The sequence below is a fragment of the Ictalurus punctatus genome, chromosome 19 (assembly GCF_001660625.3).
Source record: "Ictalurus punctatus breed USDA103 chromosome 19, Coco_2.0, whole genome shotgun sequence".
Lineage (NCBI taxonomy): Eukaryota > Metazoa > Chordata > Actinopteri > Siluriformes > Ictaluridae > Ictalurus > Ictalurus punctatus.
The window spans coordinates 6,273,893-6,293,308 of record NC_030434.2 but is presented as its reverse complement, the minus strand read 5'-3'; the positions used below and the strand labels follow the sequence as shown (position 1 = coordinate 6,293,308).

The 19,416-nt window shown below is 40.0% G+C and overlaps 2 protein-coding genes across 10 annotated transcripts in view; one reads left to right on the top strand and one right to left on the bottom strand.

Moving 5' to 3' along the window:
* LOC108280067 (NACHT, LRR and PYD domains-containing protein 12) overlaps window positions 1-19,416 on the top strand; it is a 353,895-nt gene that overhangs the window by 203,574 nt on the left and 130,905 nt on the right. For all 9 annotated transcript variants that reach the window (XM_053688261.1, XM_053688256.1, XM_053688259.1 and 6 more), the window contains one exon: window positions 1,344-1,517. In XM_053688261.1, the coding sequence (XP_053544236.1) occupies window positions 1,344-1,517 (174 nt within the window). The remainder of the gene's footprint in view (window positions 1-1,343; window positions 1,518-19,416) is intronic.
* LOC128635404 (uncharacterized) overlaps window positions 1-19,416 on the bottom strand; it is a 166,789-nt gene that overhangs the window by 99,895 nt on the left and 47,478 nt on the right. The window lies entirely within an intron of this gene.

Genomic DNA, 19,416 nt, shown 5'->3' with positions numbered 1-19,416 from the left:
TGGGGAGAACATGCAAACTCCGCACACACAGAGCCACGGGAATCGAACCCTGTCCCTTGTGGTGTGAGGCGAACGTGCTAACCACTAAGCCACCGTGTACCCATCAAACCTATTCAGTGATTTGTTAAAACAGAGTCATTCACGAATAAAACACGTCTTATTATCCTGAAATGAGCACTCCTACATATCTACTATCTTCTTTACGGCATTTTATCAGAGCAACTTACATTTCTCTCATTTATACCTCTGAGCAGTTGAGGGTTAAGGGCCTCGCTCAAGGTCTAACAGTGACAGGTCGGAAGTGCTGGTATTTGAACTCACAATCTTCTGATCAGTAGTCCGACAACTTAACCATAGAGCTACCACTGTTTAAACTGTGTTTTTCTTATTTTGTTGACTACATGACCTACATAATTTTTTTTTCGTTTAAATGAAATAAGAAGTTGTCCTGCAGGATAGATGAAGTACTTGTGAACTTTATTTTTTTCCTGCAGAAGGTGCACAGCAGTCCTTCAGGAATTATAAAATCCTGCAGGAGTTTTCCCTTGTGCAGCGAGTGTGCTGGAAATTCCTGCATGTTTTTATTGTACTGCTCCATCCTAAACCCTATAGGAAAATCCTGCACAGTTTGTCAATGTGTCCTGCAGGATTTCATCATTCCAGGATTCCAGCAAACATCCTGCAGAGAAATGAAAATCCTGCAGGATTCCTGTAGACTTTTTTAAGGGAGCCACTGAACAGTGGTAATGTTTTGGTCAGTGATAATTATATCTTGTGATTTGTCAAGAGAGATCAGAGAGTCCAACATGAAAGACACATCATCATCATAGCAAGTAAGCCAAGATAAAAATCTGTTGAAGAGTGTGTCATTGTGTCTCTCTACAGGTTATATAAGTGTGGTGTCTCAGATGAAGGCTGTGCTGCTCTGACTTCAGCTCTGAGATCAAACCCCTCACACCTAAGAGAGCTGGATCTGTCCTCTAATAATGTAGGAGACTCAGGAGTGAAGAGTCTCTCTGCTGTACTGGAGAATCCTCACTGTAAACTGGAGATACTGAGGTAAGATAATATTTTAAATCATTAATAATAAAACATGTTCTAATCTTCTGATTACGGACAGTCTGATCTTCTCAAGAAAGATCTGTTCATGTGAACGCTGATTAAAAAAGAGATTTTGTTGAGATGTGAAAAGCAGGAAAAAGTTACTAAAACATTTCTAAAGATCTAGTGTGTGTTACTCAGTCCACAATGAGAGAAACTGTCTACAGCCAGAGGAAAGTCAGTGCTGTTGTTCCTCTGCCTGAGATCGAGAGAGTGAAGAGTGTGTCATTGTGTCTCTGCAGGTTGCGTGATTGTGGTGTCTCAGATGAAGGCTGTGCTGCTCTGACTTCAGCTCTGAGATCAAACCCCTCACACCTGAGACAACTGGATCTGTCCTGGAATAAAATAGGAGACTCAGGAGTGAAGCTACTCTCTGCTCTTAAGGATGATGAACATTACAAACTACAGACACTGAGGTGAGTCATGACCTTTTTAGATAAATGGTGAAAAAATAAAAGTCTAATAAATGAATCTGATTATTATTAGTTTGTACATTTCTCTTTAGTTCCAGTAAATATCACATTACCAGGTTAGGGAATAAAACTAGTTTTAGAAATGTCACTATATTCTATTTAATCAGGTTTTTTCTAACAATTGGCTTTAATACTGTTTTGTGTTCAGTAAAGTGTGTTGATTTAAAATTCATGTGAAGGTAGAAGACAGGGAGTCAGACAGAGTCTACAAAATATCACAAATGAGTGCATGAGAGTGATTGTAAATGAACACCTAGTCTCCTTGTGACAGCCTGCTATCTCTGACTTCATACTGCTGCTTTTGTCTGAACAAGATGATCTCTGCGTTTCCCTGTTTCTGATAAGCAGCACACTTTCTTCTCAACTCTCATTAAAGCAAATTAAAATGATTATCTTTTATGACACAGATATTTGATTTAAGCAGCAACTTTACTCACTCGGACGCTTCTTCCAGCACCCTACCTCTACACCGTGTCTTCTGTCTTTCCTGTAACATTCACCTCGGCTTCTTCTTAAAGTCTGCACTTAAATATAAATGTAGAACAAGAGCTAAATGACACAGTGTTCATTATTTAAAAAACTCCAAAGCCTGTGATTGGATAAGAGCAGTGATGTGATGGGTAAATATCTGCTCATTTTCCTGTTAGAACTTGTGGAAGTTCTCATTTGTTCTCGCTAAATGTTATAACACAGATGTTAGTAAGAATGAAGAAATGTAGAATGATTAATTATAAACAGGAGATGATGATGTTTCTCTTGGAGCAGAGATGATTATATGTTAATCATGAAGTACCACAGTCCAGTTTGTGGTTATTAATTCACGTGTTTTTCTTTTATATTCAGGGTGTGATGAACATAAAAAAACCTGAGGGATTATTTGGAACAGCAGGTGAAAAAGCACGACCTCGAGCTGAACCCAGACAGTGGAAGAGAGAGCTAAAATGGACAGGAACAGTTTCAAGACATTGGTGGAATTCTCACATGACAGGATTGGCATCTGAGGAGTTTATCTGTGGAAGCCTCTAGGAGACTCACTATAATCACATTTATCACTTTGTCCTTTGGTTAATTAATGTAGCAGTGTTGTTGTACTAAATATCAGTACTCTTGGAAAGCTGCTTGTACAATATAATTAATGGACCAGAACTAACTGTTGTATAATATAGTTTTAATGGTTTATGGGATTCTTCTGTGTTTATGTGATTAATATTTGTTTAATATTGTAATATGTTTTAATATCTTTACACATTCATAGTAAAGCTGTTTTGATTGATACATAATTAAAATTATATTGTATTAAACACTTAAAATGTATTGCCTAATTGTACGAATCAAATACATTTTGAGAAATAAAATACATAACTGTACAATGCTATTATTTTTGTTTAAAATTAACTTGAGAATTTAACCGGAATTTTGTAGCAAAATAATTTTTCAACAGTTCTTCAAAAATACATTTCTGTTTCTGAGGTCTGTTTAACTCAGCAATTTTAGCGTGGACCTTTTTGAGGAGACTCAAATGAGAATGAGTGTATATGAGCACAAACACCTTTCTGTTGTGTATCAATCTGTTTTTTTATTTTATTTTTTATTTTATTTTTTTTTTTACACATGCTTCCCTCTCTAATCTATTTTAGGCAGATCAGTAATGTAATATTTTTTCATGTGTACATTGTAGACTGGCTTTTGACTAATTGAGAGCATACTTAAATAAAATGCCTCCTCCATCCTAACCTTTTCACCTTTTACATTCAATTAATATTCTTTTTTTTCACTAACTAGACACTCAGTGGTCATTGTGATATAATCATATTTCCTGTTCTGGTCTGCGCAATACTCCATAGCACACTTCTCTCTTTCTCCCCATCAGCTGTTACTGTGAGGCAGTTTTTGGAACTTCTGACAGATTTGTGCTGCACTTTCACTTTAGATGAGCTGGAATATTATTTCCCTGATGCAATATTTTGTGTTTTATACATTCCCATGAAGATGGATTGTATGTTCTCTTTCTAGTTAGTGAACATTACTCATTACTAGTCAGCTGGTATCTTATGTGAAGCTTGTTTCAGCTCAGTGGGACTATACAGTACAGCCTGTGTTTCTCTGCATGTGTTACCTTATTTTATGTGCTGACTGGGATACAATCATTCGTTATTCTAATATTTTGAGATACTGGATTTTTTTTTCTTTGAGCTGTAAACCATAATCATCAGCATTAAAACAAAAAAAAAGGCTTGAAATATATCACTTTATGTATAATGAATCTAGAATATATGAATATATGAAAGTTCTAAAAAAACAAACTTTTCCAGAATATTAAAATATTTTTTAGATGCACCTGTACATGATATTTTACTTGTCTGTTCAATTTGAATGTTTTTGGATCAACTAAATAATGAGCAATTTTAAATGCTTTAAGATAAATGTATTGCAATAACTTAAAGTCACTTAAAACATGAGGCTGTGGAATTTGGGCATTTTAGCCGACCTCTAATTCTTTCTAAACAGAGACCTCGGGCGCTGCTATGGAGCTCCTTATGTTCCAATCAATCATTTTAAATATTTTTTTTCTACAGAGCAGACATTGTAGAACTGAGCAGATTTGTTGTGCATAACTGGTTTAACGCTCTTAATAATACTGTTAACTGGTTTAATGCTGGTTTTACACTGGACGATATTCTGCCAGATTTTGCTTTTGCAGACACAAACACACATCAGGAAGGATAATATTTGGTCATGAGTTGAGATCGGTGGTTTTAGAACCTATGATGTGACAGTCACTGGCGGTCACATTAGTCTAAAATCTACCCGTAGGAGGACGGCATATGATTATTCAAAACTCAGGGACAGCTACAAACATGGTAGCACAAATGGCGAAATGTAAACAAAAGATATTGAATTTAAAAGAAAAGCAGTTTGTTGAAATGCGGTAGCAGACAGCGTGTCTCTATAACATGTCTCATCATACTTTTATCATGACATGACAAAAAGTGACTTGACCTGGAAAGAAATAGAGGATTAATGACAGTTTACAATTGTGTAGCTAGCTAATTAGCACACAAACGACGTGTTCATATAGCTTACCAGTAGGACGATGTGAAGCACGGTGTGAAGTTTTCCAGTTGAAGAGCTACAAATCTGTGCTGCGTCACTGAGCCCGTATGGCAGAACATAGTAATTATCTTCATCATTTAATCTGACATAAAGGACATGTTATTGTACAATCTGTTACAGAATTCTCATTGGGATCATCTCATATAAGCCTTTGTTGATAAATTAATGAGTCAGACGTTCAGAATGTGGAGGAGAGAGTCCATTTTGACCTTTCATTTATATCCCATAAATTAAGTGATAATGAAGGGTTTCTCCGTTTATGCCTCGTAAGCAGAGAGATAAAAAAGAAACAAAAAACTAGATCAACACAAGTTAACATCTCTGTTTATTATTTTTCTGTAGGCCTACAAAGAGGTCTTAGCCCAGATTATAGAATACATGGCCAATTTGTGTTAGTGATGTGTCGTTTGCGAATGAGTCGGCTCAATGAGTCGTCTCCCGTTTTAGTTATTTTTGTGAATTAATACAAGACAGAATCTTTTCGCCACACTTCACGGTCACGTGCACTTTGTGCACTATCTGAATGTTGTGTTGACGTATATGTGCATGTGACAAATTAAGTGTGATAACATTCTCCATTTTAATACATTTAATACATATATTTTAATAAAAGACAAAATAAAGGCGAAATGTAGAATCCGTAAGGTGATAATGTCATATGGCGCAAGCTCTACACTCGAAAAAGTTATTCAGGGGACCTATTACCACAATTTAATTAAATGTGTGGTTGTAAGATAAAAATTCTTATTTATTGATTTGATTAAATATTTAAAGTTGCAAACATTATTTTGATGAGTTGTGTTGACATAATAATGCTGATAATTACATCAACTTAATATTCTGTGTAATTTGAACAAATTTCTGCATTAATTGATTTAAAACAAAATGTAAGCTGCAGTAACTTAATTAAATTGGCTTGATAACTTCAAGTCAGTAATTTCAAGTTCTACCCATTTAACATGCCTGGACAAATTCAGACAGTTAAGACTGTGTTAGAGGACCTGTAGACTGAACAAATACAATAGAAAGGACGTTTCAATGTGAGTATCATTTCACTTACAAATAAATTCTACTAAAGCAATGAATTTGGGACATATTCTCAATTGTGATATGACCAATAGTGGACTCGTGTATAGGTTTGGCTACACCCGCTAATACAGTTGATGGACTATTTTGTACTACTACATGTAGCTAATGCTAGTTATATGTAGCAGTGTAGTTTGAATATCTACTCTTTGTTTACCCTGGCAGTGGATAAGAATGATAAAGGTTCATTTGACAAATCTGTTCATCTAGAGAGGACTTTTCATTTGTGCTATAGGAAAGAAAAGCATGATTACATTTCTATTTTTTTATGTAAATATCAACTACATTGTGTAAACTAATTTCATGCATTGACACATTTTTTCTTTTCTTTTGTCATTCACAGATATAGCCTTCTAGCTCCATTGTAGTCAGTTTGCTCTTTGACCAGAATTAGCAGCCTTTGGACTGTGGATAGTTCTATGAGAGGGATAAAAGTAGTAGATGCAGAGTGTTTCATTTTTGTCTATAGTGCTCATTTCATTCAGTGCTTTTATGTCTATAAAACCTGCAGAGATGTTAGGTATGAGATTTGTACTGAAAATTACACTGGATTTAAAGTTAGTACTGTTATACATCTTAAAGTTAGTAATTTCTCCTAGTTTAAAAGGCTGTTTTCTAATGGAGAAAATCTAATTGGAGCAACTTAATTTTTAAAATGAATGTCAACTTAAAAACTTGTGTTAATAATTATGGTAATTAAGTACATAACACTTAAATTCCTTTTAAATAATGTGAAAAAACTAAGTTAAGTTAACTAAGTTAAGTTTTAATTGAAAGTACATTTGATTGTAGAGGAAAAGGTCATTTCTCTAACTCAGTGTAGTTCATTGGTTGAAATTAATTTCAACTAATTAGTGTTACACTCCCACCGGCAGATGGCGCTGTGGCGTTGAAGTGCAAAGACTGCTGCAGAGAGCGTGCGTGCACGAGACTCTTATATATGGACATGTGCCTTTTGTTTGTTGGGTTTTCCCTCTGTTTAAGCATTGGTTGATTTTTGAGGGTGTGTCTTGATTTAATCCAGGTGTCTATGTTTCAGTCTGATTATGTTTGTTATTTAAACCCCTCTTGTGGCTGCGCACTTCACGCAATATTTACGTTAACTGAGTGAATGTCATGGTGAATGCGTTACGTGTGCTAAGCGGTCTTGTTTTTGTGTCCGGTTTCTGTTCCATGCCTCGTATCCAGTTTTCATGTTTAAAGCTTGATCTACTGTTCCCGTCTAGACTGCGTTTCCTTGTTTATTGATTTAAAGTTCTAATAAAGACGTTGACCTGCATCTGCTCCTGCCTCACCTCCCTGTGTCGTTACAGAATATTGCGCATATCATGCGGAAGCAGCAGGTCAACATGAGCGCTGCCGAAGCGGCCGAGTTTCAGGCGTCGAGTAGCTTGTTCTGGGAACAGAGTTGACAAATAAATGAAGAACTTTCTCAGCTCCACCGCCTTCTGAAGCCGCTTCAGCAAGCCTGGCCAGGCGCCACGTCACCACCCGCGCAAGTTACCTCGCCCCCGCTGCCAGAGAACTACGCCATGCTTCGTGCGCAGCCGGGCTACACAGATTTCTGGGGCTTCCCACTGCAGGGGACTTACACCACACCATGCAGCCAGCAGAACTACCCTAACCCCTGGGGCTTCCCACTGTAGGGGAATTACACCATGCCATGCAGCCAGCAGAGCTACTCTAACAGCTGGGGCTTCCCACTACAGGAGAATTACACCACACCATGCAGCCAGCAGAAGTACCCTAACTCCTGTGGCTTCCCACTACAGGGGAATTACACCAAGCCATGCAGCCAATAGTGGGAGGATGAAGTAAATCAGATACTCTGCACCGTGGAGGAAGCACTTCTCCCCCGTCTCGTATTGCCGAACAGCGCTCCAACTTCCTGCCCTGCTGAAAACCCAGTCACGCTGCCCAGTCCGGAACCGAAGGCTGGCCTAGAAAATTTTTTTGGGCGGGGGTAACCACACCTTCAGAGCTCCAGCTTGAGATCTATGCGGAGGTCTCAGCTGTGGAGCTCCTGCCTGAGGTTAAGCTGGCGACCTCAGAGCTCCAGCTAGAGACCCGCGGGGAGGTCTCTGCCACCGAGGAAGCTATCCTGCTGCCCTGTCCAGCCGAGGAAGCTATCCAGCTGCCCTGTCCTGCTGAGGAGGCTGTACCACTGCCCTGTCCTGCTGAGGAGGCTGAACCACTGCCCTGTTCTGCTGAGGAAGCTGACCTACTGCCCTGTTCTGCTGAGATAGCTGTCCCACTGTCCTGTGCTGCTGAGGAACCTGCCCCACTGCCCTGTTTTGCGGAGGAAGCTGTCCCGCTTCCCCATCGTGCTGAGGAAGCTCTCCCGCTGCCCTGTTATCTGGAGGAAGCTGTCCCACTTTCCTATCCTGCCGAGGAAGCTGTCCCACTGCCCTGTTCTGCGGAGGAAGCTGTCCCGCTGCTCTGTCCGGCTGAGGAGGCTGTCATGCTGTTCTGTCCTGCTGAGGAAGCTGTCCCGCTGTCCTGCCCAGCTGAGGAGGCTGTCCCGCTGTCCTGCCCCGCATTCCAGTCCGGCTGAGGGCGTCGCCCAGTGTTCCAGTCCCGTTGAGGGCGTCATCCAGCGTTCCATCCCTGCTGGCGGCATCGATCAGCGTTCCAGCCCTGCTGGGGGCATCGCTCAGCGCTCCAGCCCCGCTGGGGGTGTTGCTCAGCGTTCCAGCCCCACTGGGGGCGTTGCCCAGCATTCCAACCCCACCGGGGACGGTGCCCCGAGTTTCAATCTTGCTGGGGGTGGTGCTCCGCCTGTCTGCTGCCGGGTGGAGGCCACCCTGTTTTCCGATGCAGCGATAGACAGATCATACAGGGGACCCTGACCGCCGTTGAAGGGGGATTTTGTTACGCTCTTGCTGGCAGATGGCATTGTGGTGTCGAAATGCAAAGACTGCTTCAGAGAGCGTGCATGCATGAGACTCTTATATATGGACACGCGCCTTTTGTTTGTTTGGGTTTTCCCTCTGTTTAAGCATTGGTTGATTTTCGAGGGTGTGTCTTGATTTAATTCAGGTGTCTATGTTTATCTGAAAGATTTTGTGTCTGAAATTTCACAAACATTATGAGCACCCCTGCTCTGCCCAATTGGCCGAATTAAAAGCTATCACTACAGAGTGCGAACTGGTTAAGGGTAGAATTGATAATATAAATACTGGCTCTGCTTATGCCCATGGATTGTTTCATCTGTTAGGAGCTGTTTGAAAGTAAAAAGATCTTAGAAAAAGTGTTGGAAGGCCACTTTAACATACCATACTAATAGTTTATTTGATTGCTGATTGTACCTACTGCACTTGTTACTGTATGGATTTCAGATTCACTTGGGTTTGATCACTGCACGAGGGGAGAAATTATGGGAAATTATGGGAAAGATAAAACAGCAAGAGTACTGGTCTCTGTACTTACAGGCAATGGTCGATATTTTTTTTATCTGAGAGTGAAATTTGTGCTCAAAACAATGTAAAAAAGGTAACATCAGCACCAATAGGGCACATATCAATGCCAGAAGGGCCGTTTATGCACTTGGTGATAGAAAGGTTTAGCAGAAGGTGGGAGGCAACGCCATCAGTAGACCAACCTGCAGGAACTGTGATTAAATTTTGGACCAGAGAGGTAAAACCTAGATTTGACATATCATCTCAGATTAGCTCTGACAATGGCTCAGCATTTGTTTAAAAAATAGTGTAACCGTAACTGTGAATAAAGTAGAGATTTCGATGTGTTTATCACCCTCAGTCACAGGCAATAGTGGAAAAGGTAAGTGATACCTTAATGTCAAAGCTTAACAAAAGTTGTGCTGACACTAAACTCATTTGGGTAGATTCTCTACCTCTTGCACTAATGAACTATCACATGCAGACTAAAAGAAATAAGCATCTAAGACCTCATGAAATGCTTACAGGCCAACCAATGCCTGTACCATATTTCAGAGGTCCTTATTAAGGACCACCGCTGAAGCAATTGCAAATGAAACTGAAAGCTTATATGCAACAACTAACTGCTATACATAAAGGTATCTATTTACAGGAACAACGCAGGGGCCAGAGAGAAGAAACGATAGTTCCTTGACCAGTGGCTCCTGGAGAACAAGTGTAGCTAAGAGAGTTCAGGAAGAAGTGAAACAAGCCAAGAAGGGAGGGGCCATACAAAGTGGTAAGAGCAACTCCAACAGCAATTCAGGTAGAAGGAAGCACCACTTTGTATGATCTAAATCACCTAGTTTAAGACCTAGGAAACAGGAGGATCAGGTAATCGAAGGGGACGATCCATGGCTGACATCTCATAAGAAAGAACAAGCCAAGACATGAGAGAGGGTCTAAATGAAAGTAAGTGAGAATGTTGTGGATAAAAATGACATGAAATAAACATGCGGGAGACCTAGTATGAGTAATATGTAATTTTATTGAAAATTCAAGGACTGGTGGGTGTATAATCCTGAGGAGAGCGGTAGGGGGAAGAAAATGGGGTGCATCCTGGGGACATGGGATAGCCAGCAGAAGTGAAATAAGGAGAATACTGAGAGTACGGCAGACTGACAGGTGAGAAGAGGGAAGAATGGTCAGAGCCCAGATCAGAGAAGGCGGTGTCGTCCTCGGACTGGGAGCTGGAGGGAGGGTCAGGCAGATGGTCTGTCTGTGTAGAGGCGTCAATACACACATTCACGGGGCAGATTCTGTATCGGGGGGGGACCCCGCATTTCCATTTCCAGAGGGGTTGCTGCGAAGAACGTCAAGTAGCAACATGATGTCAGCAGTGAGGTGCGCGAGCTGATAGTGAGTGTTTAGATCCAAATCCACCCCCTCCAATAAAGGGAAGAAGGAAAAAAGACGGGCATCTAGACACACAGAAGCGGTATTAGGCGGATATTGATGAATTAGATTCACATTTTAAGATTAACACACTATGGTTTATTAGTCAGAGAGAAAGATAGTTAAGGAAATGCACACACATAGCTAACACACACACTCGTACACAGTCAAGGATGGGCATGCAGACATAGCATAAACACACACACCAATGGCCCCAACGCACACACATAACATTATAACTTTAGAAGAATAATAAAAAGGTGTATTAAGATATTATAAGGGTAATATAAGGAGTAGTAGGATATATAGGATATTAGAAGGATGATATAATAATATTATGAAGTAGGGAGTGCAGTAAATCATTTGCAAGCAGTATTACCATATATATAATAGAGATATAGAGCAAATATGAAAGTAAATTATAAACCAGAAATACAGAAAATTGTTAAAGAACTTACTCATAATTAAGATGGTGAAGATTCTTGTCTCACGAGGAAGGGTCAGGCGTGGTGTAGACAAGGGCCTTCATTTTAAGAGAGAACCATGAAGAGCCATTTATAAGGGTAGCTGAGTCAAGTTGCCCCCCAAGTTGCGAGATAATAGTGAGACCAAGGTCTCTCTGAATTGTTTTCTCTCTCTCCCACTTTCAATCCTAATGGTAGTCTGAAAGTCCTCTTTCAAATCATCATGGTAAATTTTATAAGCCTTTTTTTAAACATCATGGTAATGTAGATGAGCTCTTTTTAACCCTATTGGTATTGATATCATAGTCTTTCTAAAATATATTGGTTATTTACTGTGTAAATACAGTATAAATACTAGAGCTTGAGCTCCAGGTGTCAGATCACTTCTGAGAATTCTCATCGGTGTGGATCTCATGTGGTGGAACAGAACCAATAAATCTGGAACCTTGCTTCTTCTCACTCACGGCTGGTGTCTTATTTTTCTATCTCCAACTGGGTTTGCAGATGTGAGTATTTGCTTCTGTGTTGAATTTTTAAGTGTCTTCAGGTAATAGACTAAATTTGGGCCAGCAAGAACCAATGGCAGTCTCAGGCGATGGAAAAGAAGAAGGTCAATCAGGGGTCATACAGAGCAGGAGGAAGGAAGGGCTCCTGCTGTTGAGAGCAGTTCTGACAAGCCTGAAACACCTTCTGAAGGAGAAAGAGGCCCAAGCAGATATCCCTTCCAGGACAACCTTTCCACAATTGACTCTTCATCCCTTGACTGGTCTCCAGAACAGTAGTGAACTAGAGCTGAATGCCACAATCAGTGAGCCAGAGTGGATGTCTGATCAGCTGCAACAGGATGGAACAGATTCCAATTCCTCAAGTCAGGATGAAGAAGAGGCTTGATGAACCATGTCCTGGGTGTAAGTGCTTGCCTAAACCTCTCCCCAAGGGTTACCCCCTGCTATACACAAAGTATCTGGGTCGAAGACAAACATTGCTAAACATCCCTGAGAAAGGATGTAATGGATTTTTTATTTTTGCTTTTTCCATTTTTCATTTTTTTTCTACCTTTTACATTTTTTTAAATTTTCTATTAAAATATAATCAAGTGTGTTTAGAGACAGGATGATCCCTGATGATCCCTGCCTGATTTATCATTGTAATCAAACTGAGAAAATTGTTTTGTATTCATGTTTATTAGTCTATACTTGATCTGCTATATGTGCTTAATCAACTGTGTACTCTACATAACCATGACAACCACTGGCAAGTGCTGAACCAAATGCATGCTCATGCTTACAAACACTGTCTTGATTTTTGTTGTTAGGGAAAGGGAGACAGAATATTTTACTCTTTTCTAGCCAAATGTAGAGGAGATGTTTGATTCGGTTCTCTACGGGAGAGTGGTTTCAGGATTTGGGTCATTGCTAGATGGCTGACATTATCATGCATTGATCACTAGTTAGTGTAAATGAAGGGACTGGATTGTGAGATTACTCTCTTGAGCTAGGTGGGACTTAGTAAATCCCAGAGGGGGAAAATATATAGCAAAATAGTGGTTAGCACGTTCGCCTCACACCGCCAGGGTCGAGGTTTGATTCCCACGGCTCTGTGTGTGCAGAGTCTGCATGTTCTCCCCATGCTGCGGTGGTTTCCTCCGGGTACTCCGGTTTCCTCCCCCAGTCCAAAGACATGCATGGTAGGTTGATTGGCATGTCTAAAGTGTCCGTAGTGTATGAATGCGAATGTGTATGTGATTGTGCCCTGCGATGGGCTGGCACCCTGTCCAGGGTGTACCCCGCTTCGTTCCCGATGCTCCAGGTTCCCTGTGACCCTGAAAAGGTAGAAGATGGATGGGTGGATCTATGAAGTGTAATCAATATGTGTAACTAACATTTGGATATGCTAATAAAGTGTAATCAATATGTATGATGAACATTTAGATTTATTACTTAAGTATAATCTATATGTATAATCTAAATCTAAATCCATATAACACTTTTTGATCAAGGTATATTCTAAGTGTGTATTGAGTTAGATTAATTCTGTGTCTTACTGTGCAATAATTCAATTCAATTCAATTCAATTCAATTTAATTTGTATAGCGCTTTTTACAATAGACATTGTCTCAAAGCAGCTTTACAGAAATGTCAACATGGTATACAGATATTAAAGGTGCGAATTTATCCCAACTGAGCAAGCCACTGAGTGGCGACGGTGGCAAGGAAAAACTCCCTAAGATGTTTTAAGAGGAAGAAACCTTGAGAGGAACCCGACTCAGAAGGGAACCCATCCTCATGTGGGTAACAACAGATATTGTGAAAAAGTTAATTATGGATTTATATGAAGTCTGTATGGCGTTAAGAGCATCCGTAGTCCCAGCAGTCTGGAATTAAAGAAGATTTGAGCTCCATCCAGAGGCAGAAAGGATCTGGATCTCTAGTATCTCCATAAATTCGTGTGGGGCTCGGCGAAAGGAGAGAGGGAGAAAAAAGATAATTATGACTGCGAAATAGTAGAACAGAATCTAGTCAGGGTAGGCTTGAGTAAACAAATATGTTTTAAGCTTAGACTTAAACACTGAGACTGTGTCTGAGTCCCGAACACTAATAGGAAGACTGTTCCATAACTGTGGGGCTCTATAAGAGAAAGCTCTTCCCCCTGCTGTAGCCTTCACTATTCGAGGTACCGTCAGATAGCCTGCATCTTTTGATCTAAGTAGGCGTGTCGGATCATATAAAACCAAAAGGTCGCTTAGATATTGTGCCGCGAGACCATTTAGTGCTTTATAGGTTAATAAAAGTATTTTATAATTAATGCGAGATTTTACTGGGAGCCAATGCAGTATTGATAATATCGGTGTGATATGGTCGTATCTTCTAGTTCTAGTTAGGACTCTAGCAGCTGCATTCTGTACTAACTGGAGCTTATTTATATTCCTACTGGAACATCCAGACAGTAAGGCATTACAGTAATCTAATCTAGAGGTGACGAATGCATGAACTAGTATTTCCGCATCATGTAGTGACAATATGTTTCTTATTTTAGAAATATTTCTGAGATGAAAGAAGGCTATCCTAGTAATATTATCTACATGAGCATCAAATGATAGGCTGGAGTCAATAATCACTCCAAGGTCTTTAACTGCTGCACATGATGAAACAGAAAGACCATCCAGAGTAACCATGTGATCAGAAAGAATACTTCTAGCTACACGTGGGCCTAATGAAAGTATTTCTGTTTTATCAGAATTAAGTAGAAGGAAGTTAATTAACATCCAATATCTAATGTCCTTTACGCAATCCTCAACTTTACTAAGCTTCTGTCTGTCCTCTGGCTTCGCTGAAACATACAACTGTGTATCATCAGCATAACAGTGGAAGCTAATTCCATGTTTACGAATAATTTGACCTAGGGGTAGCGTATATAAAGTAAAGAGCAGTGGGCCTAAAACAGAACCCTGTGGAACTCCAAAAGTAACCTCAGTACGCATGGAGAATTCACCATTTACATCTACGCACTGATAACGATCGGTCAGATAAGACCTGAGCCAGGAGAGGACTGTTCCCTTAATACCAACAACATTTTCTAATCTATCAAGTAGAATAGTGTGATCTATAGTATCAAAAGCTGCACTAAGGTCGAGTAACACAAGCAGCGAGACACAACCCTGATCGTAAGTCAGTCGAAGGTCATTTACTACTTTAACTAACGCTGTCTCTGTGCTATGATGAGGTCTAAATCCTGACTGATACATTTCATGAATGTTATTCCTATCTAAGTACGAGCATAACTGCTTTGCTACAACCTTTTCTAAAATCTTAGAGATGAAGGGGAGATTTGATTTTGGTCTATAGTTGGACAATTGAGACGGGTCAAGATCAGGTTTTTTAATCAAGGGTTTAATAACTGCTAATTTAAGTGATTTAGGTACATAGCCAGTGCTTAGGGAAGAATTGATTATATTTAGAAGTGGTTCAATTACTCCTGGACCAATCTGTTTAAACAAACATGTAGGTACGGGATCTAGTATGCAAGTTGATGAATTGGCTGAAGAGATTAATGTAGCTAGTTCGGTCTCTCTAAGCGGAGCAAAACACTCTAAACATTGATCTGATATTGCTACATTGTCATGTAATGGGTTTGTTACAGTACTGTCCAGTTTTAATTTAATGGCCTGTATTTCACGTCTAATATTTTCAACCTTATCATTGAAAAATTTCATGAAATCTTCACTGCTATGTAATGATTGAGTGTTCCTCTCTGTAGTGGTTTTATTCCTAGTTAATTTTGCTACTGTGTTGAAAAGGAATCTAGAATTGTTTTTGTTGTCTCCTATTAAGGTGGAGAAATAGATTTTTCTAGCATCGCCAAGAGATTTCCTATATTTCAGTAGGCTTCCATGCTAATTTTTATAATTGTTCAATAATTGTTCTTCTGTATCAGCTGGCAATTTTCTGCACAGCAATAAATTGGCATTAGATATTCGCTTTTGTATGTAAATAACCTTGAGGCCAGATACCAATAAAGGAGTTAGGATAGGGCCTCAGGAAAGGAGGTAGATATTAGCTAGGACAGCAGATACAAACAGACAGATGCTGATTGAGACATAAGAAGGGAGTGTTGATCAAGGTCAGGGAAAAAAACAAAAAAACAAAACAAGGACTCTGTCTGAGTGAAACCTTTTTTTTTAAAAAAATAAATCTTGTCCTCATAAAACCTTTTCAAGAAAAACAACTCACTGCACATACTCCACAAATTTAAGATAACATATAGACATGAATATTTAATTGTGGCAAAGAAGATTGGTCTGAAGAAAGGCAAAACCCCGCCTAAGATGAGTACGCTGTGGAGAAAGGTATAAAAAGGGTTGTGTGTATTTGCATTTTTTTTAGACTTTCTGCAGACTGTCACTTTATTGTTTCAATAAAGTTTAATTACCTTTTGAAATCTACTAACTCTCTCAAAGACCACGCCATGGGAAAGTTTAATGTTAGGTTTATTTAAAAAAGGAACAGGGAGCCGAGTCTCCTGCTGTTGTCTCATGTTCTTAGTTGTTTCTATTTTATTTATAAGTTTATATGAATAGGGACTGTACAAAAAAAAATATTCCAGTAAAAAGTTGGAAACTATGTATTGCACATAGAGAGTATGATATAAGCTAATTTGCATCTCGGCTGATCTTGTGTGTGGGAAATAAACTCAAGTCACTCTGCAGGCACATGTTGAGGCAGACCAGTTTGTCAGGAACAAAAAGGTCAAGATTAGGCTGAGACCAGGTGTTATTCCCACTATCTTTGTGCATCATCCTGTGGTCAAAAAGCGGAGGGCTGCTGATCACAGCTATAGTGTTGCAGGTGACACAGGTATAATATGGATGAAGTCTTAATAATTGTAGTAATATTTCTTATTTTGATGTGATATTATTTTCAATATTTATAAATTAACAGTACCATGTCTTCTGCCTATATCCGTTTCAAAGACTGAGTAAAGAAGGGATGGGGACACTGAAAGATATATCAATAGGATGCATGATGCATTGTAAAAAAAGTAGCTCTCTTCCTACAATAAGGAATTTTATTCTTTATTACAAAAAATTATTTTATTCGTTGTACACATGTAATAAGGAATAAAATGGATATCCTCATTTTACCACTTCCACCGACAACTATCTGTCACGATTCCCCCTTGAAGCAGCGTGCTCTAAGCACGAATGCGCAAGCACCTGCCTTTCCGTTGTTGACTGTAATGACATCTGGACATGTGTGTTTTGTTTATGTTTCTGTCATGTCTCCTCCCTGTTCTGTCATTGGCTGTGATTTCAACTGGGTCTGAATTGCTCTCAGCTGCTAGCGGTTTAGACTCTGATCATGTCCGCATATATACCGCGCGCCTCCCAGCACACAAAGCGGAAGATTAATACTTTAGAGTTAGTTTAGTTTGTATCATAGTCATAGTCACAGTCACAGTCCATGTTTAGAGTTAGTTCGTGCTGGATTATCCGCTTCCAGTCCCTCGTCATAGTTCGTTTCTTGTTTTGTTTCTCGACCTAGATTCCTGCCGTGCCCCGTGTATGCCTGTTTGCCAATCGCCTGACCTCTTGCATGTTTGTGGATTATGTTTTGGATCACGTTTTGGAATTGTCTGCCTGTCTCTCTTTCTAATAAACAACTGTTCATCCAGCACTTGCATCCGTCCTATCTCTGCTCCGTCGCGACTCGTGACACTATCGCATGCCCCAGTGTTATATTTAACTAATATTAACCCCCCCCCCCCCCCCCCCCCCCGAACACACACACACACACACACACACACACACACATACACACACTAAAAAAAAAAAAAAAAAAGTTTAGAAGCCTTTTCCTCTAATTTCAAATCCATGGATGAAATTTCATTAAGAGAACAAATTTTACAATTAATTTAATAGGCTGTTCGTGGTTTGTTATGTTGATATCTTCCAGTAGCCTAGCTGTGGAACGAACCGCCGTCCACTATACGGTACAGATAAAACACGAGTTAGGAATTTTAGCAAAGTATACTCATGCTGGTTCATCCAAGTCTCCTTGAGGTTCAAAATATCACACAGAATCAGTGAGTGAGGAAAAGCAAAGGTCCAATTTTATTCAGCCCAATACATGAGATCCAAACTGTTTGAGATATAGCAAAGAGTGATCTGACTAACCTGGAGCGGGGCTCCCTTTTATACAATTTTCTTATGAGCCTCCGCCCCCTTATGCTATTTTACAATACCAATATGTTTGACTATTTTTACTCTCTGTTCCCCTTATGTCCGTATTTGTACAGTTTCCAATGACCCTTATGTTTCACCATTGCCCCATCTCAGCAAACCTTATAATCGCATCCTATCTATTTTTCCTAACCCTTAGGTTCCTGTTTTAGCCCTCTCTCAATTCCCTTAGGATCGACCCAGCCTGGGTTGGGTTTTTTAAAACCGTACTTCCCGTTTTGTCCATCACTTGGCTTCCGGTCGTAAGACAAAGAGGGTCTCTGTTGTTTTTGGCTTGTCTTTAGATATTTTCCCGCTGAATCAAATATGGGTGAGTGTTCTAGTTTATTTACATTTATCTGTGACTCTCATGTTTTATTGCCCTTTTTGCCTGGTCTTGTTTTTAGTCTTCTTTCTCCCTTACTTTCTGCATATGTGTTCATAGATCTATAGATAGCTCCCTGCTTTTGCCACATTCCCTTCCTTTTTTGGTGGCCCATTTACTACTTAATGCTTTGTGCTATTTTGGCTACTAGTAACCAGGTGCATATGTCCCAGGGGTGAATGCCTACTCTTCATGCCTCTCTTATTTCTGTTTTTGTATGCAGCTCACAACGCGGGACTTGGTTTCCTATTCGCTGCCCTAGAGGGACTGGAGGGCTTTGATCTCAACACTAGATACCAGCTGTCTCACCTATTTGCAGACCTTGCTCTTAAGGTTGATGTTCTACGCACTCCGTCTACAACGTCTACCTTTCCTCCCCCTTTGCGATATCGGCTTAGCCCAGCTGCTACCCTAGTTGATGCCTCCACTCAGACGGGTCCTGTCGCCAACACACCTTCATTGTACTCTGCTGATGATTACGAGGCAATGGAGAACATGGACTCCCCCAGTTCGGAGTATTCTGATGACCCACTGAGTCCTATTCCCTCTCCAGGGCATACCCCTTACCATCAGTCTTTTTCCCCCTCTTATTCTCCTGCCAGTCCCTCTTACTCTCCTACCAGCCCCCCTTATTCCCAATAAACATGATGGTTTGCTTTTTCCTCTGTGCCATCTTGTGGTTATTTTCGTGCTTTCCATATTCAGTATACCTAATTAGTTACAACATACCCTAGCCTAATCTGTTATCTGATAACATACCTTAAATCTAATAAATTTAGTGAGGAATATTTCACTAGCATGCTTTAATGTACAAGTTAATTTGATTCAGACACACTGACAGTATGTGATCTTATTCTTTAAACGCCTTACTTTTTAAAAGTGCCTCACAAACAGTCTGTTCTGCTGAAACTCTACTGCGCTGCTAGTTTTTAATGCTAACTTCTGGGAACTATTGAGAGGCTCCATGCTCCGCCATTGCTGTAAAAAATGCACCAGTATTGCATGGTGCATTGCACCAAGACTCAAAATGTGAACTAATCATTTATTTTTCCTGTCCAGAATCTATGGGGATGTTGCAGCGCATGCGTGGTCATCACAAATGAACAAATCACTTTCTGAGACAACTGATTGTTCCTGAGTCATATTAAAGATTTGTTCAAAATGAACGAATCGTTCATGAATGACACATCACAAGTTTACAGGTGCAGACAGTCAGTGGCAGACAGTCAACAGAACTTCACTA